Here is a 27,421-nt window from a genome sequence, read left to right as displayed (position 1 = left end):
CCTACCCGTCTCAGCCTCCCAAAGTGCTGGGATTACAAGCATGAGCCACCACGCCCGGCCTCTAAGAGATATAATTTTTAATTTTGATGTCAGTCAAAAGATACAGGGTGTGAGGAGAGAAACCATAGCTAATCCATTTATCTGGTTCAAAAGTGGACTCTTATTTGCTACAGAAAATAGTTTAAAATAGAAGAAAAGTTGTGGTACAGAAATAAAATTTTTATGACACTTTCCCCCTGAAATTACAAAGTTACACATAAAAATATTTTAAAATAGTTAAACCACTAACCCTAATACATCAAATGAAAGATTTCCTCACACTGGACTGTGGCTAAAGTATTTTATTAAATTAAGTATGTAATTTGCAAATGGTTTCATAAGAAATTTTAAAAGCAAATTTATAAAACATTTTCAATTTAAAAAGTACAGAGTTAACAGCAAAATTACATTTTCTTTACAGTACAAATAAAAACATTTTTCTGATATACCATCTGAAAATTTTATAATATATTCTCCAACTGATAGCTGCAATATTGTATTTTAATGAGAAGCCTCACAGTTAATCCAATCATTTATTAATAATAAGTTCATCATTGGACCATAAAAGTCAATTGCTCAACTTTAAGGAAAATAATGAACTTTGTCATCACATAATATGAAGTTATAAACGGCTCTTCAGGCTATAGATGTGTTCTAGCCTTGTTTCTCTATTAAATTCTGTAAAGAAGCATTAAGTAATACTGTAAACTTGAATCACATTTTAAAAATAAGCACCATGTACATACATTTTACCCAAACTACTTTACCTTTTAAATGACACTTTTTGGCCACATAAACATTAAATCTGTTTTCTTTACGTGGAAATAAAAATTAGCAATATTTAACTACTTCACAGAAAAATTACCAAACTTCACCTCATTGCACAATGCAAAAGCACTTAGAAAAAGCACTTGGAAAAAACAGCACAAGTGGTTTTTGTCTTTCTTATACATTTAGTCATTTTCTTAAATTGAGAGCAGTTAAAACATTGTCAGAGCAATTTCCTGAGTTTCAAAAGTTTCCAATTTCCAGCTCAGAAACAACCAATCTCACTATTATACATGTCCACTTTCTAAGCATACAAAACACTTGAATTCAAAAAGAAAAGACCTAAATAAAGGATGGAAACCATCCAGAAGAGCAGTATAGCTTTTCTTCTCAAAATATACTACTCAAGATGCTTTAAAGTCAAAATTTCTACTATATAATATGTCCTATATTTAAAGGCCATAAAATTGCAAACAGTATGGAAATACTAACCAACTGAAGAAACTGCAACTTATAAATAATGTAGAGAAATATGAAGAGCCAATAAATGTAAAAAAAAAAAAAAAAAAACCACTTCCATTTCTCTCATTGGAATAACGAGACAGACAGACTGAAAATACTGTTAAGTGTCTAATGTCGCCCTGGTCCAACTGGACACCGTCTGAGGTTTCCACATTAGTTCTCTTTTTCCATCTGGGAGATAATGGTAAGAGACTACTGAATGAATATAATTATTACTGAAACCTTCCAAACTATAGAAGTGCTGTACTTTTAAAATATTAAGTTTACAAAGAATCATTCTAATGAGTCATGTATTGGCACAAATATGCAGATTGAGTGAGTATCCCCTATTTAAAATGCTTAGGACCAGAAGTGTTTTGGATTGCTGGGGTTTGGGGGGAGATTTTAGAACATGTGCATTATATTTACTTGTTGAGCATCGCTAACCTACAAATGTAAAATCCAAAATGCTCCATGAGTATTTCCTTTGAGCATCATATCTGTGCTTGAAAAGTTTCAGATTTTGAAGCATTTCAGATTTTGAATTTTCTCATTAGGGATACTCAACCTACACCAATACATGAAAACTTTTATAATCTCCAAACTATCTTTGACATACAGGATTTAGAAATGGGTAATAGAGAAATCTTTTATAATCCCCAAACTATATTTACCTCGGGCATACAGGATTTAGAAATGGGCAAAAAAAGAAAGGAGGGATTATAAACTTTTCTTTCAAAATTATGTGTTTCTTAAACTATGCTAGATAGTGGCGTGGGAGGCAATTTGTAATTAAGCAGCTTCATAAAAATACGTGATGCTCAAACTTTGCCTGTATACTTATCAACAATGATTAAGATATATGATTTATCAAAATAAGGCATAATAGTAACATTGATAAAGTAAACAAGTAAACAATATAGCTTTTTTCATTTGAGTTCTGCCCACAAATACCACACCTCTACTTCTTTTGACTGCTCCTTCATTAATCATAATTATAATATTGAAATAAGTCTAGCTGAAGTGCCCAAAAGTGATGATTTTTAAAACCAGGTAAGGAAATATAAAAACACAGAGTTAGTATGCAGCTGCACACATTCCAGTAACTCCACATTTTAACATTGTTTTTCATACTTTTAAATCATACTAATTTACAAAAAGGAATATCTTATTTCATTAACAATTATAGTTTTATAGTAAGTTGTTTAAAGGAATTGCTTTATTGTTAATGTATAGAACTGTTCTAGAGACTACAAAAGTGTGCTAAACTGTTGGCACTCTTTAAACAAATTATTACAAACGTAAGTGTGAACAATACTTCAATACCAGTCACTAACCATTTCTAAATAATAAACATGTATTTTTATTTTTATGGAACTAAAATTCAATGATAAGCCTCTTTATTTTAAAAGCATGCAATCATGATATATAAAAAAATGTTCTGGGGTTTTATTTTCATTGAAATGTTTGCTCTTTCGGAAAACCATTCTGTACTTCAGGATTCTTTTGGTACCAGCTCAATCCTATAATTCCTGATCTAAATTTCTTTTTTTAAGCTTAACAAAAAGCAACAAAACTGTTCGTTAAAATTATATATGTTGAAAATATTCTCCATCTCCAAAGACAAATTTAAGCCATTATCTCATATTGGAAAATTACACTTTACCATATTATAACCTTCTTTACACAAGTTTAACTTGCATACTAACAGAATTTATTAGCTAACCAAACGACAGAAGTTAATGAAAGCTTCCTTTGAGAAAGTTGGCTCTTTTTCAAAACAAAAGTGATTCCTCTTATGATTATAACCAAAATATTTTTTTTTCTTTCTTTTTTTTTTTTTTTTTTTTGGAGATGGAGTCTTGCTCTGTCACCCAGGCTGAGTGCAGTGGTGTGATCTTGATCTCGGGTCACTGCAACCTCCACCTCCCAGGTTCAAGCAATTTTCCTGCCTCAGCCTCCCGATAGCTGGGATTACAGGCACATGCCACCATACCCAGCTAATTTTTGTATTTTTAATACAGACTAGGTTTCACCATGTTGGCCAGGCTGGTCTCGAACTCCTGACCTCAGGTGATCCACCTACCTCAGCCTCCCAAAGTGCTGGGATTACAGATGTGGGCCACCGCACCAGGCCAATTATAACCAAAATATTTTCTACATTTGTTTAATAGAATTTTAAGCTACTGCAGTTTTAAAATTACATGCCTCAAAAATAAAATATAAGTATTTAGTACTGTCTGAAATACCACTTATACAGACAGTTCTAGAAGCATTTTGATAAGGCAGCAACATCTGGAAGATATTTAATCATTTCTTTTTCTCTGAAAACTTTTCTGTCTATAGAAAGTATGAAATTACAATATAATCTCAGACCCAACTTTCTTCCTATAAAATGCACACAGAAAAACAGAACAAAAGGTAAAAGATGAAGGTCATATACAAAGCAGAAAAAAGGGCAAAAGCATGTCTTCCTTCCTGTAGGATATGGCAAAATAAAAGCATTTTATGTGTTTAGTTTTGAAAATAAAAAATATTCAAGTGTTTTTGTTAGATCTCCTTTTTTTCTTTACTACCCACTACTATGTCTTTTTCTTCTTTTAATACCACCCTTTGAGGGGCATGAATCATGTCTCAAAGCACTTTAAATACCTCTCACAGAAGACTTTTAGGACATTACTAAATGTCACACAACAGTTAATACGAAGGTAACCTTTTCTGAGAAACAATCAGAGCATTTTAAACTTTAAAACTGTAGCTGATAATTTTCTTAGATATTTTGTAATCAATAAAATTTCTCTGTAATATTTTTAACAGGTAACATTTGCATTTGATTCAGTAAAAAAGCAAATTAAACTCGCTTGGATTTTGCAAAAACATAATTTTTTTGTTTCATAACTGAATATTATTTATAATAAAACACACCTTTAGGGTAGACTTGACTGAATTACTGCAAATAAAAGTAATTTTAACCTACAAACCTTCATACTTCTAATTCAAGGACGTCTATTTTACTTTAGCATGACTTTCAAGCACCCTGGTTTAATTTCAGAGAACCTGCAGAAATGAGAAAAGAGTTATTTTAAAGATGAAAATTTCAAATTAGCTAAGGAATATACCTTGTAATCAATTCCAAGTACCTATGCTTAATATAATATTTACTGCCAAAGTATTAACCCTTATTAAGTCAATATCCAAGACCAACATCTAGGTTTATGTTCCTTTTATCTACGGTCAAAAGAAATACAATCTTAAAGCTGGGGGTTGCTCCTGACTTAGTAGTTAGTATAACTTAAGATTTGTTAAAACTCTTGAGGCCTGAATTTTACCTTCATGAAAAAGAGTATGCTGTAGGAAGAATAAAGTTTTGGTGCATCATGAAAGCACCAAGAAGAAATCTCTGATATATCAGGTAATTCTGATTAATCTGGCCATGCAATGCTTTCAGCTCTATCCGTAAAGAATTTAAAGGAAGACTAGTCTCTAAAATAGATAATTAATCTCAACATGATAATGTTCCAGTCTAACTACTCCTTTTATAAAAATAACTCTGATGTGTCACCTGTTTTATGCTCATAACTTATGCTACCATTTTCAATAATGTAGCCAAATAACATCTTATTACATGGCATAAAATAAATATGCTACACTGAAATTGGTGGGTAGGAGTTAATGATACACATCTGCAGGAAATCTATCCATCAACGGATTTTTCATCTTTGACTTTCTTGTCATTTTCTGTTATTAAATTATCACTTAATGAAAAAGAACATTTCATGTTTGTCAACACAGGTCATTAATGGCATTTAACTTATGAAAACAAATACATTCATATTAAATGGAATATTTCTGCTAAAGTTTAAACGTACCTAAATTATAACTATATTTCAATAGAAGCCACCCAATTCCATCCAAAATCCACAAATACTTATTTCCTTTCTAAAGAAGAATAGCAAATCTTAAAATATGATACATATTACCTAATTATTTTGCATATTATCAAATAAACATATTTTCTTTTAGAACTTTAAATTTATGAAAGTTTTATCAGATGATTATCGGCAACAAACACATTTTTCCTTATTTCTGGTTTGCCAGACAACATAAATCCAGCAGGGAAAGTTATATCATAATTTAAGCATGAATCTGTGGCTGAAATCAGATGATTAAATTTCGTTAACTATTTTAACAGATTGTTCTGAGTATGCTATTAGTGTTTATTTACCTAGCTATATGAGGGCTACTGCTATTATCAAAAACAGAAATCTATACTCGCAGAAATCTCTGATACAGCTCTATATGGGCAGTTGCCATTATCAATAACAGAAATCTACACTCACCTGAAGCTATGGCTTATGAGGTACTTAATGACAGCTGGTTTGATGCGAGCAACTCCTCCCTGGCTGTGGTTTCCTCTCCCCGTAATCACAGACAAATAAGGCTTCCCACCATTCTGCTTAAATTCTGTTACAACAGAAATTAGGGGAGTTAAAATTCATTTATCTTACATTCTCAGTAGAAAACGTAAACCTTAGCTGCTCAAGTACATGAAATTGTTTCCAAGAGGATTTTGGGGTTTGCCATCTCAAAACAGTAAGATAGATTTGCTATCTCAAAAAGCCCCCAAATTAATGTGTTTTAAAACACATAGCCTCATTGTAATCTATCCATCAAAAGATTTAAGTGGGACTTCTTCCTTTATGGGGAAAGAGATTTCTGTCCCTGAAATAATGATAATGGCAATAATAACATTAATGATACCTAATAATTACTACACAAAAGGAGTCAAATACTGCTTTAAGTGGCTTATATTTATTAACTAAGAATCTTTACAACAACCCTGTTAATTAAATATTCTAAAGCCATCAAGCTTTGTTCGGAATCATAGCTCTGCCACTAAATGACTGTGTGAACATGGACAAGTTACTTAAGTTTCTTTTGTACCTATTTTCTCATCAGGAAAAAGGGATAATGATGGCAACTAGTTTATAGATTATCTTCCAGTAATAGCTATTAGCAAATCCACTAATCACAGCTAGATTGCAGTCTTACTGTTAAAGATAATCAATTGTTAACAAACTTTTTCTAATAGATAGTTCTTAAAACATCAAAGGAGTCACAGCCTCCTAAAATACTGCAGTTCCACTTTGGAAATGACCTTGTGAAAATCAAGGATATAAATCCTGAAAACTAATAAAAGCTGTAGCAGAATAACAACAACAACAAAAAAACTATCAATGAGATGAATTAATAAATTGAAAATACACACACACAATATAAACATTCCATAGTCTGCTTATTAAATTGTCCTAATACGCCAATAGAATACAAACAAATGGTTTTTCAAGTATCAAATCTCCAAGATGGTATCAGCCTGGAATTTTAAAAGAATATGTTGCTCTTGCATTTCTAATTCCTTGTCTGTTTATGATCCCCATCTCTAATCCATATCTATTACTTCAAGCAATATGTTGTTCAAAATTCAACTGAGTGCTAGTTTCACAAAGGTATTCACAGTGCACAAAATTCTAGGTATATTGTATAAAACCTTTTTACGAGCTTTTTACAAAGTTTTTGCACTATATACCTATAGTTTTGGACACTGTTCTTTACGAATGTTATATTACATATAAAAGTTTACTTTGGCCAGGCACAGTGGCTCACGCCAGTAATCTCAGCACTTTGGGAGACTAAGGAAGGTGGACCACTTGAGCTCAGGAGTTCAAGACCAGCCTGGGCAACATGACAAAACCCCATCTCTACTAAAAATATAAAAATTAACAGGGCATGGTGGCATGCACCTGTAGTCTCAGCTACTTGGGAAGCTGAGTTAGAAGGATGGGTTGCACCTGGGAGGGGGAGGTTGCAGTGAACCAAGGTCACAACCAACTGTACTCCAGCCCGGGCAACAGAGCCAGACTCCCATCTCAAAAAGAAAAACTTGGCCGGGCGCGGTGGCTCAAGCCTGTAATCCCAGCACTTTGGGAGGCCGAGACGGGCGGATCACGAGGTCAGGAGATCGAGACCATCCTGGCTAACACGGTGAAACCCCGTCTCTATTAAGAAATACAAAAAACTAGCCGGGCGAGGTGGCGGGCGCCTGTAGTCCCAGCTACTCGGGAGGCTGAGGCCGGAGAATGGCGTAAACCCGGGAGGCGGAGCTTGCAGTGAGCTGAGATCCGGCCACTGCACTCCAGCCTGGGTGACAGAGCGAGACTCCGTCTCAAAAAAAAAAAAAAAAAGAAAAACTTTACTTACAGAAAAAGCCCAACTAAATCTCTAACCATAACTCATGCTCTTCACTACGGCTCCCCTTATCACTTAGCTCAATCATTTCTACCATTATCACCTGCTAATAGTTCATTTATTGCTATGAAAATATTCTCTAGTTGACTCACATGCCTCAAGTAAGAGTTCAAAAGATGTTTGTTGCATGAATTAATGTATATGCTTAGTTTCCCAAATACAGGCTGTTCTTGCTGTTTAACACCTTTGAAAAAACTGTTTAACTCATCTTTCAGCACACTCCAGATTTATTTCAACTGCAAATATTTCAGTACGTACCTCATAAAAGATAAGGACTCCTTTAAAAAGCATAACTATAATGGCACCATCATATCTTATAAAATTAATAAAAGTCCCTTAATATCATTAATTTCCAAAAATTTCCCCCAATTATCTCAAAAATATGTTTTTACAGTGATTTGTTGGCATCAAGATTTGAAATAAGTCTATACATTCTATTTGATATATTTCTTAAGTAACAAAGTTTCCCCTCCCCTGGTGTTTTTCTTTACAGTTTATTGAAAAAAATTGGATCATTTATCCTAGACTTCCTTTTTTTTGTTTTGTTTTTTTCTGAGACGGAGTCTCACTCTGTTGCCCAGGATGAAGTGCAGTGGGACGATCTCGGTTCACTGAAGCCTGTAACTCCTGGGTTCAAACGATTCTTCTGCCTCAGTTTCCCAAGTGGCTGAGATTACAGGCCTGAGACATCAGGCCCAGCTAATATTTTTGGATTATTAATGGAGACGGGGTTTCACCATGTTGGCCAGGCTGGTCTCAAACTCCTGACCTCAAGTGATCTGACTGCCTCAGCCTTCCAAAGTGCTGGAATTACAGGCAAGAGCCATCACACCCAGCCTGTCCTAGATTTTCACAATCTGGATTTTGCTGAGTGTATCCCCATGGTGTTGTTTAACACGTTCCTCTGTCCCCTGTAAATCCTTGTAAAACAGTAGTCAGTTCTAAAGGTTTGATCTGCTCCTCATTTGATTTGGGGGCAAAAATGATTCATAGGTAGCAGTGCATATTTCAATCAGAAGGGACATAAGGTCCAGATGTCTCTCTTTTTAAAAAAATTCATCTCCGATTTTAACATTTCTTAATCTTACGACAAAAAGTAATGCAGGTCAGAGCCACAAATCTTCCACTGGATTCATTTCTATTCAACAATACTGCCACCTGGTGGTGACTGACGTAACTACAGGTTACCACGGGTGGAAGCATGCACTAGAGATGGGGCTTGGCCTCCAGAAAGGATCTGCATCTTGGATCTGACCAAGTGTTACCTTGAGGCAAATTATTAATTCTTTTTTAATTCTTACAATTTTTTAAATTGAGATAAAATTAACATAAAACTAACCATTTTAAAAGATGCAATTAAGTGGTTTTTAGCATATTCATCATGTTGTGCAACCACCACCACTAATTCCAGAACATTCCATGATTTCACAAAGAACTTCTGTGCCTCGTAGCAGTCACTGCCCATATTCTCACCATTCCAGTCCCAGCAACCACTAATCTAATTTTTGTCTCTCTAGATTTACATACTCAGAACATTTGGTAAAAATGAAATCATACAACATACGGCTTTTTATCTGCCTTCATCTTTCACAAAGAATAATGTTTACAAGGTCCATCCATGCTGTAGCATTTATCAGTACTTCATTTCTCCACATGGCTAAATTAAATTTCATTGTATGGATTTACCACATTTTGTTTCTCTATTCAACAGTTAATGAACTTTTAGGTTACTATCACTTTTTGGCTGTTGCAGACATTCATATTCAAGTTTCTGTAAAGACATATTGTGTTTTTAATTCTCTTGGGTACATACTTAGGGGCAGAATTACTGGGTCATATGGTTAATTATATGTTTAACCTTTCAAACAACTAGTGAAATTTTCCACAGTGGCTACACTAGCAATATATGAGGGCTCCAATTTATCCACATACTTAACAATACTGACTACTTTCCATTTCATTTTTTAATTTTTCAATTTTTTTTTTTTTTTTTTTTTTTTAGAGAGTCTCGCTCTGTCATCCAGGCTGGAGTGAAACAACCTAATTGTCCATCAATGGATAAATTGATTTAAAAAATGTGATACAGACACAATGGAATATTATTCAACAATAAAAAGGGGACCAGGCACAGTGGCTCAGGCCAGGCGTGGTGGCTCACATCCGTAATCTCAGCACTTTGGAAGGCCAAGGCGGGAGGATCACTTGAGCCCAGGAGTTCGAGACCAGTTTAGGCAACACATTGAGACCTCCTATTTCTTTTAAATAAAAATTAATAAAAATTTAATTTAAAAAATTTTTAAAAGGGGAAAATCCTGCCATTTGCAACAATACAGATGTGGCTGGAGGGCATTATACTAAGTGAAATAAGCCAGACACAGAAAGACAAATCTGTATGATCTCACTTACATGTGGAACCTAAAAAAGCCAAACACATAGAAACAAAATAGAATGGTAGTTGCCAGGGGCCAGAATAGACAGGAGGAAATGAAATGCTGGTCAAAGGGTACAAGCTTTCAGTTCTAAAAAGAATACATTCTGCTGAGTTAATGTGTGGCATGGTAATTATATTTAATAGCACTATATCATATACTTGAAATTTGCTATGAGAGTAAGTCATAAGTGTTCTCATCCCACACAAACAAAATGGTAACAATAATAGGTGATGTATGTGCTAAAGCACTTCATTGTGGTAATCACTTCACAATGTGTACATTTATCAAATCATCACATTGCATACTTTCAATATAAACAATCTTATTTGTCAAAAAAAAAAAATGAGAGTAATACCTACCATTATTTAGTCATTTATTCAAAAACTTTTTGAGTGTTGAAGAAAAAACATGATCATCACTGGCTCAATTCTTGGCCAAAAAGACAGACATTTAATAACCACTTATACAATAAGCTTTTTATAAACATTGTGAGAGGCAGGAGTACTGTCAGAAGTTATGAACAGGGAGTCTAACTAGTACGGGGGTCAAGACTGACAGTGTAGTTAAATACACAGAAAAGGAGGAAAAAACACAGGATGAGACTGGAGAGGTAAGCAAGAGACATTACGCAGGGATTTTAGAATTTATTCTAAATACAACTTGTATTTTCTTATTTTATTTATTCATTTATTTATTTGTTTAGAGAAAGAGTCTCACTCTGTTGCCCAGGCTGGAGGGCAGGGGTCCGATCTCGGCTCACTGCAACCTCTGCCTACAGAGTAATTCTCCCTGCCTCAGCCTCCCAAGTGGCTGGGATTACAGGTGCATGCTACCATGCCTGGATAATTTTTGTATTTTTAGTAGAGATGGAGTTTCACCATGTTGGCCAGGCTGGTCTCAAACTCCAGACCTCAGGTGATCCACCTGCCTCGGCCTCCCAAGTGTTGGGATTACAGGCGTGAGCCACCGAGCCCGGCCACTACTTGTATTTTCTTATCACAATGCTAATTACTTATGTAACTATTTGGTCACTGTTATCTACCCTACTAGATGGTATACCCCACTAGACAATAAACTCCAATAAAGACAAGGACTGTGTGTCTTTTTCACTACCTTATCCTTGATGCCTAGAATACAGAAGATAACCAAATATTCATTGAGCAAAACACGATTAATTCAACCTCTATAGAGAGAATATTCTCTCACGACACTTCTATATATTTGAAGAGTTTTCTTCTCTCTGGACTAAATAATAATGCATTTAAACGGTTCTTAAAGTTCCTCTTTTCTAATCTTTATTGTTTTCTAGATTTTCTCCAAGATTTCTAAAATTCAATTTAAAAACTACTGGGGTCAGGCTGAGCGTGGTGGCTCACACTTGTAATCCCAGCACTTTGGGAGGCCAAGGCGGGTGGATCACCAGGTCAGGAGATTGACACCATCCTGGCTAACATGGTGAAACCCCGACTCTACTAAAAATACAAAAAAATTAGCCGGGCGTGGTGGTGGGCACCTGTAGTCCCAGTTACTCGGAAGGCTGAGGCAGGAGAATGGTGTGAAACCAGGAGGCGGAGCTTGCAGTGAGCCAAGATCACACTATCGCACTCAAGCCTAGGCGACAGAGCGAGACTCTGTCTCCAAAAAAAAAAAAAAAAAAAAAATACTAGGGTCAGGCCAGGTGCAGTAGCTTACTTTGCAAAGCCAAGGAAGGTGGATCACTTGAGGCCAGGAGTTCAACAACCAGCCTGGCCAACATGGCAAAACCCCGTCTCCAGTAAAAATACAAAAATTAACTGGATATGGTGGCACCTGCCTGTAATCCCAGCTACTTGGGAGGCTGAGGCACAAGAATGGCTTGAACCCGGGAGACAGAGGTTGCAGTGAGCCAAGATGGCACCACTGCACTCCAGCCTGGGCAACAAAGTGAGATTATGTCTCAAAAAAAGAAACCAAAAAAAAAAAAACTACTGAGGCAGGAGTATCCTATTACCTTATTTACATCTTCTGTATTTTATCAAACATCTACTGAAAAAGTGAAATCCAAGAAATATCTATTAAGTTTAATAAATGTCTATTGGACAAAGATATGTAATATTCCTGAAAGGTCTCATTTATAAGTCACAGAGAGGATTCACAGATTACACCATGCCCTCCCTCTAATAAATACAACACAGGAATACAAATGAAGAAAATATTAATCATCATACCAGTGAGAATCCTTGAAGAATAACACAAACATTTACAAATGTTGCACAGATATTCTCAGCCTGCATATTCAGACTCTCCTGAATTTGCAAGTTATACCAATACAAGCAAAGACATATATTCTATTGAAAACTTGTGATTTCCACAGTCCTACCTTCAGTCTTCTTCTCTAAAACTCTCATCAAATGTTCTAGAGCTTCATCCACATGCAGTCCATGGAGGTCTAAAACATTCTGTGGCAGCAGCGAGGCGTTGACTTTCTCAAAGATCTCTATGGCAGCAAGGTGATTGGCTTCTTTCATCTTCTGCTCATGAAGAGTACCCTAAATCATAAACACATCACCAAGGGACACTTTTGATATTTGCTACTTGGGTGATGAGGAAGTTAACAGTGCCCCAAATAAAAGACAGGGGGAAAAAAAGGGAATAATAAATCTAAAATCTTAAATAATGCAATGAGTTTAATATATAAGAATGCACCAAAATTTAGGTAAATTTCAGTGAATTAATAATGTAGTCCTGGCCGGGCGCGGTGGCTCAAGCCTGTAATCTCAGCACTTTGGGAGGCCGAGGCGGGTGGATCACGAGGTCAGGAGATCGAGACCATCCTGGCTAACATGGTGAAACCCCGTGTCTACTAAAAATACAAAAAAACTAGCCGGGCGTGGTGGCGGGCACCTGTAGTCCCAGCTACTCGGAGGCTGAGGCGGGAGAATGGCGTGAACTCGGGAGGCGGAACTTGCAGTGAGCCGAGATCGCGCCACTGAACTCCAGCCTGAGAGACACAGCAAGACTCCGTCTCAAAAATAAAAACAAAAATAAAAATAAAAAATAATGTAATCCTTAAACTACTGAGTCATTCTTTCTAACATTTTCTGAACCAAAAGTCGTAAAAGTGGGAAACTTAACACGATCCCCCATATGAGACAGTTAATTTTAGGTATCAATTTGACTGGACTGAGGGATACCTAGATGGCCGGTGAAGCACTGTTTCTGGGTGTGTCTGTGAGGATGTTTCCAGAGAAGACTGACTTGAGTGTCAGTGGATAGAAAGAAGACCTCCCCTCCCTGCGGGCAGGCACCAACCATGTGGGCAGCTGGGGGCTGGCTAGGACAAACAGGCAGATGTTCTCCTCCTGCCTTTGGAATTCAGACTCTACATTCTTCAGCTTTTAGACTGTGGGACCTGCACCAGCCACATTCTTCAGCTTTTAGACTGTGGGAGCTGCACCAGCTACCTCTCGGCGGCTCTTGAGCCTTTGGCCCTGGACTGGGGGCTGCAGTCAGTATCCCTGGTTCTGAGGCTTTGAACTTCGACTGTGCTACACTCCTGGCTTTAAGCCAGGCTATCGAATTCTTTGATTCTCTAGCTTACAGTTGGCCTATTATGAGACTACTCCATCTGTGACTGTGAAAGCCAATTCCCCCTAATAAATTCTCTTTCATATATCCCACTGGTCTGTCTCTCTAGAGAACTCTAATACACTATCTCAAGAAGGAACCACTGGTTTATTATTTGTGTATCCTTTGATAATGCTAGGTCTCATCTTGGCGTTCACTTTCAACATCTTGTAGTTACCCCAGAAGCTATCCCCCAAGGACTACTGTTAGGGTTCGCAGGCCTATAGCAGTCTGATACTCTTCTCTGCTCAATCACAAAGAAGTAACCCATATGGAAACGCAAACATAAAAAGTTAAGCAGATTCCTGGCTGGAAGTGGTACCTTGCACTTGTAATCCCAGCACTTTGAGAGGCTGAGATGGGAGGATTGCTTGAGCTCAGGAGTTCGCAACCAGGCTGGACAACATGGTAAGACCCCATACAAAAATTAGCTGGGCATGGTGGCGTGTGCCTGTAGTCCCAGCTATTTGGGAGGCTGACATGGAAGGACCACCTGAGCCCAGGAGGGCAAGGCTACAGTGAGCCGAGATTGCATCACTATACTCCAAGCCTGGGCAACAAAGCAAGACCTTACAAAAAAGAAAGAAAGAAAAGAAAGAAAAGAAAGGAAAGGAGAGGGGAGGGGAGGGGAGGAAAAGAAAAGAAAAGCAGGTTCCTTATAAATACCATGTTACATGAGCCCAAGTAGAAATTTTACTTCCCCGGCCAGGCACAGTGGCTCAAGCCTGTAATCCCAGCACTTTGGGAGGCCAAGATGGGCGGATCACAAGGTCAGGAGATCGAGACCATCCTGGCTAACACGGTGAAATCCCGTCTCTACTAAAAAATACAAAAAACTAGCAGGGCGAGGTGGCGGGCACCTGTAGTCCCAGCTACTCGGGAGGCTGAGGTAGGAGAATGGCGTAAACCCGGGAGGCGGAGGCTGCAGTGAGCTGAGATCCAGCCACTGCACTCCAGCCTGGGCGACAGAGCGAGACTCCGTCTCACAAAAAAAAAAGAAAAGAAATTTTACTTCCCTAAAAAATTTAATGTTATTTTTCTACTATGAAAGTGATGTATTACTAAAAATTCAAACATCATAGAAGGCACAAAATCCCTTTAATCTCATTGAGATGGCCAATATTAATATTCTGCTGCCAGAAATAGTGACTGTCAGAACAAACCGTAATTCACATAAGCAGTAAATGCAAAACAACCACAGAAACTGAGCATTTCACATGCTCAAAACAGCAGATGAAATTCTCAGAACCATACATTTCTTAGGATACCTTATTTATGTCACTTATACAACTACTACGTTCCTCAGAATAACTTAATCTAGTCACAATATGGGTGTTATCTGCTTCAAGATTATTTAGTTATTATAACTAACAAACAAAAAATATATAAACATTTTTCCACTTTACCTGCTGGGCATAAAAGGTGGCGACATTTTTCTTCCCTATCCGATATGCTTCTTTGGCCTTGCTGTAGCACTCCATCCTCTTCTGCTGGTGAAGGAAAGCCTCTGCTCTGTAGTCATCATAGTCTGGGTACTCAAAGTCCTGGAAAGACAGTTCGCTTGGTGTTTCCTCAGTCTCTTTTAATTTCTTTGGCTATAAGATATTAAACAATAAGTAACACACACAGAAAGTTAAAAAAAAAAAAACTCACGCTTTACACCTTCACAAAACGCATGTAAAAACTGGGCTCTCGTATATTTTCATCTCTCTCCTCAGGAAACAGATTCTCCCTGGTGTCTACCTTATAAGTCAGGCATTTTATAGACTATCATTAACTTTTTTATGCCATTAAGGTTACCCTTTCTTTAACCACTCTTAGGAGATGTTGAAGAGTTCTCTAAAATTATCAAAATACAATTAGGGATATTAAACTCTGAGTTGGAAGAGGCAAGTCCGGTCTCAAAATGGAGGTAAAGCCACCATCCGGTCGCCCCCAGCCCAACTCCAGCCGTCGCCACCAGCGCCAGGGAGGGGAGGATCATGACTCAAAGGAACCAAAGCAATAGAAAAAATTGTTCACTGGTGGTCTGAGTTTTGAAACTAAAGATGATAATTTAAGAGAATAAGTGCAAAAATAATTCCCAGAATAACTTAAAGTTTACATTTTGGCCAACGTTTACATAACTCACAAAAACTCTCTTTCTGCTTACATTTCCAATCATCTCCCACTTTGAGCAAGCACACCTTCTTACCACCCCCTATTACCATAATGACTCACAGTGCCTTGCATATTATCAGGAGGGAGAAGTAACTTCACTGCCAATTTGGCCCATAAGGTCTCATAATCATCTTGTGTACACTCTCTGCATTTTATAATATACTGCATCTATCTATCCATGACAGCGGCATATTTTCCAGTTGGGCAAAGGCATCGGTGGTAGCACTAACAGATCAAATGAAAATCAAAATTACCTAAGTCCTAAATACCAACTGACTGACAATGAAACATTCAAAGAAAAAAGGGAGCATATAATTTACCCCTGAGGGGTTTTATTAATAAGAACTGCAGGATGATAAGTTTCTGTAAAATAAAATAAAATTTAAAAATAAGGCTGGGCGTGGTGGCTCACACCTGTAATCCCAGCACTTTGGGAGGCCGAGGTGGATCACTTGAGCCCAGAAGTTCGAGATCAGCTTAGGCAACCAAAATCCCACCTCTACAAAAAATACAAAAATTAGCAGGTGTGGTGGTTCGTGCCTGTAGTCCCAGCTACTCAGGAGGGGGAGATGGGAGGATCACTTGAGATGTGATCCTGCCACTGCACTCCAGCCTGAGTGACACAGCAAGACACTTGTCTCAAAGAAAAAAAAAAGAAAAAAATTCTGTTAAAAAAAAAAAAGCCTAATGCTAGGCCAGGCGTGGGGGCTCACGCATGTAATCCCACCACTTTGGGAAGCCGAGGCAGGTGGATCATGAGGTCAGGAGTTCACGACCAGCCTGGCCAAGATGGTAAAACCCCATCTCTACTAAAAATACAAAAAATTAGCTTGGCGCGGTGGCAGGCACCTGTAATCCCAGCTACTCAGGAGGCTGAGGCAGGAGAATCGCTTGAACTCAGAGGGCAGAGGTTGCAGTGAGCTGAGATCACACCACTGCACTCTAGCCTGGGCAACAGAGTGAGACTCTGACTCAAAAAAAAAAAAGCCTAATGCTGATACAAAATTAATACAAAAAACACAACTGCATGTCTATGTACTTGTAATAAACAATCCAAAAATAAAATTAATGAATAATTCCAGGCCAGGTGCGGTGGCTCAAGCCTGTAATCCTAGCACTTTGGGAGGCTGAGGTGGGCGGATTGCTTGAGCCCAGGAGTTGAACCCAGTCTGGGCAACATAGCGAGACCCTCATCTCTTTTTAATTTAAAAGTAATATCAAAAAATAAAGTAAATTTTTAAAAAGGGCGTAATTCCAGACCAGAAAGAAAACAAACAAAAGAAATAATTCCATTTACATTTATAATAGCATGAAAAAGAATAAAATACTGTATTTAGAAATAAATTTAACAAAAGATGTGCAAAATTTATACTCTGAAAACTATAACACATTGTTGAAGGAAATTAAAGAAGACCTAAATAAACTGAAAGATACTCCATTTCATGAGTTGAAAGATTTAATATTGTTAATTGGCAATAATCCTCAAATTGGTCTACATATTCAACACAAACCCCATCAAAATTCTAGCTGGCTTCTGTGCAGAAATTCACAAACTAATCCTAAAATTCACATGGAAATCCAAGGGCACCAGAATAGCCAAAATCTCTTAAAAAAAAAAAAAAAAAAAGAACATAGTTGGAAGACTCACACTTCCCAATTTCAAAACTTACTAGAAAGCCACAGTAATCAAGAAGCCACAGTAATCAAGATAAGTGGTACTGGCAATAGGATAGACATACAGATCAATGGAATAGAATTAGGAGTACAACAATAAATCCTTACAATTATGGTGAATTCATTTTCAACAAGAGTGCTAAGAAAATTCAATGGGAAAAGAACAGTCTTTGCAACAAATGGTACAAAACAACTGGATATCCACATGCGAAAGAATCAACTTGAACTTCTGTCTCACTACATATACAAAAATTAACTCAAAATGGATTAAAGATCTAAATGAAAGGCCTGAAACTATGACTCCTAGAGAAAATACAGGAGGAAAGTTCATAAGATTGGATTTGGCAATGAAGCACAGGCAACATAGCAAAAGTAGACAAACTAGATTACATCAAATTTAAAAGACTTCAGTGTCACAACAGAAACAACAGAGTGAAAAAGCAACCTATGGACAGGACAGAATATCTGCAAATCACATGTCTGATTGGGGACTTGTATCTAGAATATATAAAGAACACTTACAACTCAACAATAAAGACAAATAACCCAATTTAAAAATAGGCAAAGGATATGAACAGACATTCCTCCAAAGGTATACAAATGACCAATAGCACATAAAAAGATGCTCAACATCAACAGTCATCAAGGAAATGCAAATCAAAACCACAATAAGATACCACTTCTGTATTAACCATGGCATTTTTGCAGCCTTGGAGACACTAGAGAGGCTGCTCCCTCTGCCCCCTCATCTCCATCCACTCTCACCACCTCCTCAGGTTTAGCTAATTCCTAGAGATAACAAACACCTGTCTGGGAGCATGCCTTTCATTTGCAAACCAACCAATCCGGAATCTATGCCTCCAACTTCCTCCTTTAATGGGGTTCTCCCACTCCGGGCACTATCCACCTGCCCCAAGTACCAGACAACCAGGAGAAGTCCCTATGCCCCAGAGCCTACTGAAATTATTTAAACTAGCCAATCCTAAACCTGCTTACCCTACCTTACCGATTCCTTCCCATAGAAACCAAAATACAGGCTTTTGCCCACATTTCCCCCTACTCCTTCTGCCTCCTGACCAATCCTGTTGGCTCCCCATGTGGCCTTGGGTAGCAATCCATACCTCCTTTTTCCAGAACTCTGTGAGTATGATAAACTTCCTTTCTGACACTTCCATGTCTCCATGGCTTACCACATCTGATTAAACCAAATCCTGGGTATTCTTAAAACAAATCCTGGGTATTCCCACTCACTACAATGGTTATAATAAAAAAGACAGGTGTTAAATAATAATACGTGTCAGTGAGGATGTGGAGAAATTGTAACCCTCATACAACTCTAGTGGAAATATAAAATGGAGGAGCCACTTAGGGAAAAAATTTGGCACTTTCCCAAAAGGCTAAATATTTCTGCCCACATGTTTATATTCAAGACCCATCATATTACTGCTATTCAATTAAACCTCATACTCTACTGTGTCAGAGTATACAGAAGTTGCAGAAATTCAAGTGCCTGTTTTTCATGCACACGAAAAAAAGCATCAGCTATAAATTCATTATTTTGAGTGCACAAATATTATAAGCCAAATATGCCACTGGTGGTTAAATTTCCAGTCTAGTCAAAATGGTGAGAAATAATCATTAAATTATTATACTCAATGAACCAATTACATTTTTATATGCAATTATCTACCCTTATAGAAAAAAAATTAGTAACTCCATACCTTTTTCTCTTTAGACTTCTGGCCAGTATGAGATGTGACATTCTCATTTTGGTGAACAAACTCTTGGGCTACAACTGTTTTTACAGGGTCCCCTTCAAGAACACAGTTAAGAAATTGCACTGTGTGTTCTAATGAATAGCTGTAGAAACATAATGTCAATAAATGAAAATAAGTTATGTGAAGACATTAACACAAGCAATCTTCAAACGTCTTACAAGAATATGAAAAACTGGCTTACTTTTAAGTTTTCAACCTTGAAATTAAATGCTCATGGTATATCTCAAAAAAAAATCAAGAATAATCAGAAGGAAACTATCAAGCAGTAGGTTCTCAAAAGCTAATTTTCAAAAAACGAATGCCAAAAGATAGTACGTTGGTAATTCAGCCGGGTGTGGTAGCTCACGCCTGTAATCCCAGCACTTTGGGAGGCCAAGGCGGGTGGATCACTTGAGGTCAGGAGTTCTAGACTAGCCTGGCCAACATGGCGAAACACCATCTCTACAAAAAATACAAAAATTAGCCGGGTGTGGTGACATGCACCTGTAATCTTGGGAGGCTGACAGGCACAAGAATCGCTTGAAGCCAGAAGGCAGAGGTTGCAGTGAGCTGAGATCGTGCTACTGCACTCCAGCCTGGGCAACAGAAAGAGACTTCATCTCAAAAAAAAAAAAAAAAAATAGATAATTCAATTTCTAATCCTTTGTTCCAGGCAGATTAACCACAACAAATCTTTCTTTCATTTTATCACCTATTTTTTTTTTTTTTCCGAGACAGAGTCTCGCTCTGTCACCCAGGCTGGAGTGCAGTGGTGTGATCTCAGCTCACTGCAAGCTCTGCCTCCCGGGTTCACGTCATTCTCCTGCCTCAGCGTTCCGAGTAGCTGGGACCACAGGCGCCCACCACCACACCCGGCTAATTTTTTGTATTTTTAGTACAGATGGGGTTTCACCATGTTAGGCAGGATGATCTCGATCTCCTGACCTCGTGATCCGCCCACCTTGGCCTCCCAAAGTGCTGGGATTACAGGCGTGAGGCACCATGCACGGCCTTATCACCTATTCTTAAATCCTTTGTTGGATTCACACTTGGTTTCCTTCAAACATCAAACACAGACAATAGACCTTTAAGCTGACATTTGTATTGTGTCAAATTCTAAGTTTACTTTTACCACGGGATTTTAGTCAAATTCTAAGCAGGGATACAGAAAAGAAAAAGTAAAGCACTACCCTACCTCTCATCCCTGCATTACTCAGTCATATCTTGAGGGTGATACTATATTATCTGTAGAATAAAATTCTACAAATCGACAAATGTCTGATACACTCACGTTCCAATATCTAAAGAAAATAATTCAAAAAAATTATATGCTTCTCAGTATTTCACAACATTTTAGTGTGCTGCTCAGTATTTCACACTATTTATGTCTCTCACCTCTTCCATTGGCCAGATACTGAGGAACTGACCACAATCGAGTATTTTTTGAAGTTTGGTTAACTAGGCCAGGCTCACGCCTGTAATTGCAGCACTGTGGGAGGCCAAGGCAGGTGGATCACCTGAGGTCAGGAGTTCGAGATGAGCCTGGCCAACATGGTGAAACCCTGTCTCTACTAAAAATACAAAAAAAAATTACATGGTGTCGGGCACCTGTAATCCCAACTACTTGGGAGGCTGAGGCAGGAGAAATGCCTGAACCCAGGAGGCAGAGGTTGCAGGGAGCCGAGATGGTGCCACTGCACTCCAGCCTGAACAACAAGAGCAAAACTCTGTCAGAAAAAAAGAAAGAAAGAGAGAGAGAGAGGGAGAGAGGGAGGGAACGGGGAAGGGAGGGAGGGAGGGAGGGAGGTAGGAAGGAAGGAAGGAAGGAAGGAAGGAAGGAAGGAAGGAAGGAAGGAAGGAAGGAAGGAAGGAAGGAAGGAAGGAAGGAAGGAAGGAATTTGGTAAACTAATTATCCAAAATAATGTGATGTTTTGCTATTCTTCAATTTATTAAAGACAACCCTTGAAGGGAAACCATGTGCAACTACCAGTTCCACTTCCCCTCTCATCTTGTTGCCTCAGACATGCTCAACACAAAGGATATCAGTATCTAGGGGCTGGATGCTATCAACAATTATCCACATCCTTTCTAGGCCTTAAAATCACCCACCTGCTGGAAGTCAGTCTCCAGCCCTGACGCTGTTTGACGCAAACAGCCCTAGAAGATTACACCTCAAGCACATACTGTAGTAACTGAGCCTACGTACCCTTCTTACCAGGATGAAGTTGCACCTACTGCTAGCTGAGAGAATCAGCCAGTCTTTGGCAGACATAAATAGAGGCAATCAGCCACCTAACATGAGGGGCCTGGCTGACCAATCACTGGCTATCCCCAGAAAGGACACACCCAGCCCCCTCCTTTGCCTGGGGAAGCACAACTCTGAGCTATTTCACCTCAGGCCTCTTGCCCTAGGTACTCATAGAACAGGAATGGCCATATGCTAGCATCACCCTCCGGCATCTGGGAGATTTTAACACAAAACTTTCAGAAAACAGCAAGTTAGGTAGCAAAAATAAATAAGAAAATTAGGGATTGGAATACTACCTTTAAAGATTTGATTTAGGTGACATATTTAGAACTCTGCACACTCAGCAGAGAATAAATATTCTTAAGTACAGACTGCACTGGGCACAGTGGTTCACACCTGTAATCCCAGAACTTTGGGAGGCCAAGCGGGGAGAATCCCTTGAGCTCAGGAGTTCAAGACCAGCCTGGGCAACATGGTGAAACTCCATCTCTACAAAAAATATATAAAAACTAGCCAGGTGTGGTGGCACGTGCCTGTAGTCCCAGCTACTTGGGAGGCAGAGGTGGGAGGATCACTTGAACTCAGGAGGTCAAGGATGTAATGAGCCAAGATCGTGCTACTATACTCCAGGCTCGGCAACAGCAAGACCCTGTCTCACACAAACGCACACACACAAAAAAGTATACGTTGACTACTCCTCATCCGAAACACTTGGGATCAGAAGTGGCTGAGATTTCAAATTTTTCCAAATTTTGGAATATCTGTATATACATAATGAGGTATCTTGGGAATGGGGTCCAAGTCTAAACATAAAATTCACTCATGTTTTTATATGCCTTAATAATTGGCCGGGTGAGGTGGCTCACACCTGTAATCCCAGCACTCTGGAAGGCGAAGGTGGGTGGATCACCTGAGGTCAAGAATTCGAGACCAGCCTGGCCAACACGGTGAAACCCTGTCTCTACTAAAAATACAAAACTCAGCCGGGCATAGTGGCACACGCCTGTAATCCCTGCTACTCAGCAGGCTGAGGCAGGAGAATCACTTGAACCCGGGAGGTGGAGGCTGCAGTGAGCTGTGATGGCACCACTGCACTCCAGCCTGGGAGACAAAGTGAGACTGTCTCAAAAAAAAAAAAAGAAAGAAATTCCAGGGTAAATAGAAATTCAAACTAAAATCTGAGATTTAGAAAATAATGAAAATTAAAATATATATCAAAATCAGAACAACATATAGAGAAAAATTCATACCTTAAATGTATGTTATTAAAGACTGAAGGGAAATAAACTAACCAGAGTTGAAAATATACTAACAAATTTTAAGAGAAAGATATCAGTAAAAATAAATGATGAGAGAGCATAAAATAGACTTTGACCAATAAACCAAGATTCTCTCTCTGAGAAGGTACAAGCCCAGAACCTTCAAGGTACTAAGTTCTTTAAACTTTCCATAGCAGAGAGAAAAATGGCGGTCTGCCAGTTTATTTTATTAAGGCTGACACCAAATAAAACACTGAAACCAAAATCTGACGAAAATAGCCCAGGAACAGAAAAAAAAAAAAATCACAGACCAACACCGTTTCATTACTATTGCAAAAATCCCAATGAATTAGTAAATCAATTCCTACCTGCATTAAAGAAAAAAAAAATCTGAAGGTAAAGTAGGTTTTATTCCAGAAATCCATTATTGTGATTGATACGAAATGTATTAATAAACTAAAGATCAAAATCTTTATTAGATTCTCAAAAGATTCTCAAAAAGTATCTATTTAAAACAAGCTCTTGTGAAGAATTTACGAAAAATACAGGATCAAAAGTATACATTTTTCAAGCCACAGCATTCCTGATATACCAAACATAACACTACAATAATTAAAACAACGTGGTGGCAACTCAGGATCTAACAATGTATTTGGGAATGTAGTAAGTATTTGTATGTATTTGGGAATGTAGTAAGTATTACCGGTTATGTTTTATATAAGTGGGGGGGCAAAGATGACCCATTCATTTGGTTAGTCATTTGGAAAAACAAGTTAAATCTCTAGCTCATTTATAAATCTCTACCTCATACCACACACATAAAAAGGTAGACATTTAAAATAATAAAGAAAAATTTTTATAATACTGGGACATAACAGACTCCCTAAATAAAACATAAAACTCAGAAACAATAAAGGCAAAGATTTTCTGTCCTGCAACCAATCTCCCATAGATACTGAAGGACAACTGTATTTTGAGACACAGAGAAAGAGACCAGGTTTATATAACTTACATTACAGTATATTGTTATAACTGTTCTATTTTATTGTTAGCTATAGTTGTTAAATTTTTACTGTGCCTAATTTGTAAATCAATTCTTATTTACAGGAAAAAAACATAGTATATATAGGGTATATGTAGGGTTCAGTTATATTCATGGTTTCATGCATCCACTGTGGGTCTTGGAATAGTACCCACAGATTAGGAGAGACTACTGTAGACCTGTATTATTTTTGTTATCAGAAAAATAAACATGGCATATGCTTTCAGTGATATCAGAGTAGAAACTACAGACAATCCTTCTAGCACTCACTTGTGGTCCTTGAAAATGTCCACCAGAAAATTTTGGTTAATGGCTGGAAAGATCTTAAAGAGCTGCTTTTCCTTTAGTTTAGTGGCACAATCTTTTTCAAACATAAGGGTCTCCCTTTTCTAAAACAAAAACACAAAAATCATCTTCAAGATGAAATGCATAATACTAGAAACGCTCATCAAAGGCACGGTTAACTTGTTGCTAAACTGCTGATGAAAAGCAATCACAGACTTTCTTTACTGATTAAAGGCTGAAATTAGTAATATGAGTACTCTTGCACTATTTATTTATATCCCATTTTTTGCCAAGTATTTGAAGTTGCTCAAAAATACACACACACACACACACACACACACACATCCCACATATACATGTATGTGTGGGCATGTGTATGTAAATATATATATGCATACTGTCACACATGCATATCCAACACATTGAATCATTAAAAGGATGAAGATATAGAGGTATATATATACACACACATACATAAACAGGATATAAATAAATGAAGTCAGAGAAAATAAAGATAAAATACAAGATAAGGCTAGTAGTATTAGATATCAATGCATGCCACAAAATCCTGTACAATTGCAAAAGGCAGGCCACAAATTTAGTTCTGAGACTCTTAATGGCCAAAGCAAAGGGGAAAACAAAGATTCTCAGTGTCCATAAAATAAAAACAAACCAGTTGCTCAGGAGAAATACAGATTTTTCTGGTACTGAGACCTGAGAGAAACTTCTCCCATGGGTCCTCATAAAAGTGACACTGTGTGATGCTGTGAACATCGTCCTCAAAACATATTTTCCTCAATGGGCAGAAACTACAGTGTACAAACAAGCTGTAAATTCAGATTAACAGAAAATCTTGGAATTCACAATTATTTTTTAAGTTTTTCACAAATATATTTACTCCAAAATAACTGTATAAGAATTATATTATTACTCACATTTCATATTTGGATCTGCTCTAAACTATCAGACCAAAAGAACTTTCCTAAAAATATGCTATTTTAATTCTAACCTAAGATGATAATAAATATTCTTAAAGTGGCAATTTGTCAACACTGTGATGTAACAAAATAATTTTGTTTGCTACAAAAATGCTGATGTCTGAAAAATAACTTCCTATACAATTTCAAAGGCAATAAAATGACTGAAAATTCCTAAATTTAAAAATTACAATAGCTGAGGTAGGAGGATTCTTTGAACCCAGGAGTTCAAGACCAACCTGACAACATTGCAAGACTCTATCTCTACATAAAATTGTTTTTTAAAAACTGGCCAGGTGTGATGGCAAGTCCCTATAGTCCCTGCTGAGGTGGGAGGATGGCTTGAGCCCAGGAGGTCAAGGCTACAGTGAGCTCGGATCAAGTCACTGCACTCCAGGCTGGACAACAGAGTGATACCCTGTATCAAAAATAAATAAATAAATAAATAAACAAATTAAAATAATCTGGGAAAAAGGTAGAATTGTTATTTGTTTTAAAGCTTAACCATACTTAGGCCGTTTATAACACCAAACAGCAATAAAAGAGGAACCACAAGAGGTGACAATATGACAAGCAAAAAGGAGTGATAACGCTGAACATATAACAAGAGTGATGGAAACAAGCTACCTGAAGAATTTAAAATATTTCTGGCTGGGTGCAGTGGCTCATGCCTATAATCCTAACACTTTGGAAGGCCAAGGTGGGCAGATCGCTTGAGCCCAGGAGTTTGAGACCAGCCTGGGCAACATGGCAAAACCCCATCTATATTAAAAATACAAAAATAAGCCAGGCGTGGTGACGTGTGCTTCTGGTCCCAGCTACTTGAGGGGCTGAGGTGACAGGATTGCTTGAGCCCAGGAGATTGCGCCACTGCACACTCCAGCATGGGCAATAGAGTGAAACCCAGTCCCCCAAAAAAAAATTCAAAATACTTCACATTTTACTTAAGATACGCATGTAATCTAAACTTACTAAAAAATTCAATAATCAGATTTTCTACCAATCTACCAGGTCATAGTTTCTAAACTATAAATTCTGAGGTTTCATCAATGAACTAAAACCTTGTAACCTTAATCATCTTAAAATTAATTATTCTATTCATATATTATGTGTAAAGTTTCTATTTTTTGCTTTAAAAAATATATACAAAGTATATTTCTCCTTTGGGGACAAAGAGTGAGGACAGCATCAGAAAATTATCTGGCTGGGTGCAGTGTCGTTTACACTTAATAATCCCAGCACTTTGAAAGGCCAAGGTAGAAGGGCTGCTTGAAGCCAGGAGTTCGAGACCAGCCTGGGCAACATTGCAAGACCTCATCTCTATTTGAGAAAAAAAGAAAGAAAGAAAAAAATTATCTTTCTGAGGCTCTATGTAAAGGTGGGTATCCTTGGGACAAAGCCAACCAGCTTCTATTATATTATCCAATCTATAGAAAAACAAGCAAAGGCCAGGTGTGGTAGCTCATACCTATAATCCCAGCACTTTGGAAGGCCGAGGCAGGTGAATTGCTTGAGCTCAGGAGTTTGAGACCAGCCTGGCCAACATGGTGTAACCCCGCCTCTTCTAAAAATACAAAAATTAGCCAGGCATGGTGGCGGACACCTGTAATCCCTTCTACTTGGGAGGCTGAGGCAGGAGAATCACTTGAACTTGGGAGGTGGAGATTGCAGTGAGCCGAGATTGTGCCACTGCACTCCAACCTGAGCAACACAGCGAGACTCTGTCTCAAAACAAACAAACAACAACAACAAAAAAAACTAGCAGAGCATCATGGCTCATACCTGTAGTCCCAGCTACTTGGTAGGCTAAGGTGGGAGGATGGCTTGAGCCCAAAAGGCAAAGTTGCAGTGAGCTGAGATGGTGCCACTGCACTCCAGCCTGTAACAGAGCCAGACTCTGTCTCAAAAAAAAAAAAAAAAAAAAAAAACCAAGCAAAACTCACTGATAGCAAAAAAAAAAAAAGAGTAAGTTGTTAAGTCAAAAGATGCTCATTTGTTCACTATTACATCAAGATATTAAAGAGAGGTTAGAACTGTAAAGACAAGTTTCAATAGGGGAAAATGGCATTTCAACAGAAAGTATCATATCATTTAAGCCTAAGTGTTAGGCTTTCCTTATTCTTATTTTTTATTTTTTTAAGAAAATCCATTGCTGGCTGGGCGCCGTGGCTCACGCCTATAATCGCAACACTTTGGGAGGCCAAATCACTTAAGGTCAGGAGTTCAAGACCAGCCTGGCCAACATGGTATAACCCTGTCTCTACTAAAAATACAAAAATTAGCTGGGTGTGGTGGCACATGCCTGTAATCCCAGCTACTTGGGAAGCTCAGGTAGGAGAATTGCTCGAACCCAGGAGGTGGAGGTT

General features: G+C 37.9%; 1 protein-coding gene across 16 annotated transcripts in view; it reads right to left on the bottom strand.

Moving 5' to 3' along the window:
* Positions 1 to 326: 326 nt before the first annotated feature.
* Positions 327 to 27,421, bottom strand: part of N4BP2 (NEDD4 binding protein 2) — a 97,251-nt gene continuing 70,156 nt past the window's right edge. For 11 of the 16 annotated variants that reach the window (XM_078003249.1, XM_078003253.1, XM_078003247.1 and 8 more), the window contains 6 exons: positions 24,064 to 24,182; positions 19,208 to 19,346; positions 15,059 to 15,247; positions 12,406 to 12,574; positions 5,649 to 5,772; positions 327 to 4,365 (listed from right to left, as the gene is read on the bottom strand). In XM_078003249.1, coding sequence (XP_077859375.1) covers positions 4,320 to 4,365; positions 5,649 to 5,772; positions 12,406 to 12,574; positions 15,059 to 15,247; positions 19,208 to 19,346; positions 24,064 to 24,182 — 786 coding nt within the window. In that variant the 3' untranslated portion in view covers positions 327 to 4,319. The remainder of the gene's footprint in view (positions 4,366 to 5,648; positions 5,773 to 12,405; positions 12,575 to 15,058; positions 15,248 to 19,207; positions 19,347 to 24,063; positions 24,183 to 27,421) is intronic. The other 5 variants (XR_013417825.1, XM_028848400.2, XM_078003251.1 and 2 more) reach the window with 5 other exon arrangements.

Source organism: Macaca mulatta, chromosome 5 (genome assembly GCF_049350105.2).
Source record: "Macaca mulatta isolate MMU2019108-1 chromosome 5, T2T-MMU8v2.0, whole genome shotgun sequence".
Taxonomy (NCBI): domain Eukaryota; kingdom Metazoa; phylum Chordata; class Mammalia; order Primates; family Cercopithecidae; genus Macaca; species Macaca mulatta.
The sequence above is the reverse complement of the archived record's forward strand: the minus strand, read 5'-3'. Positions and strand labels throughout refer to the sequence as shown.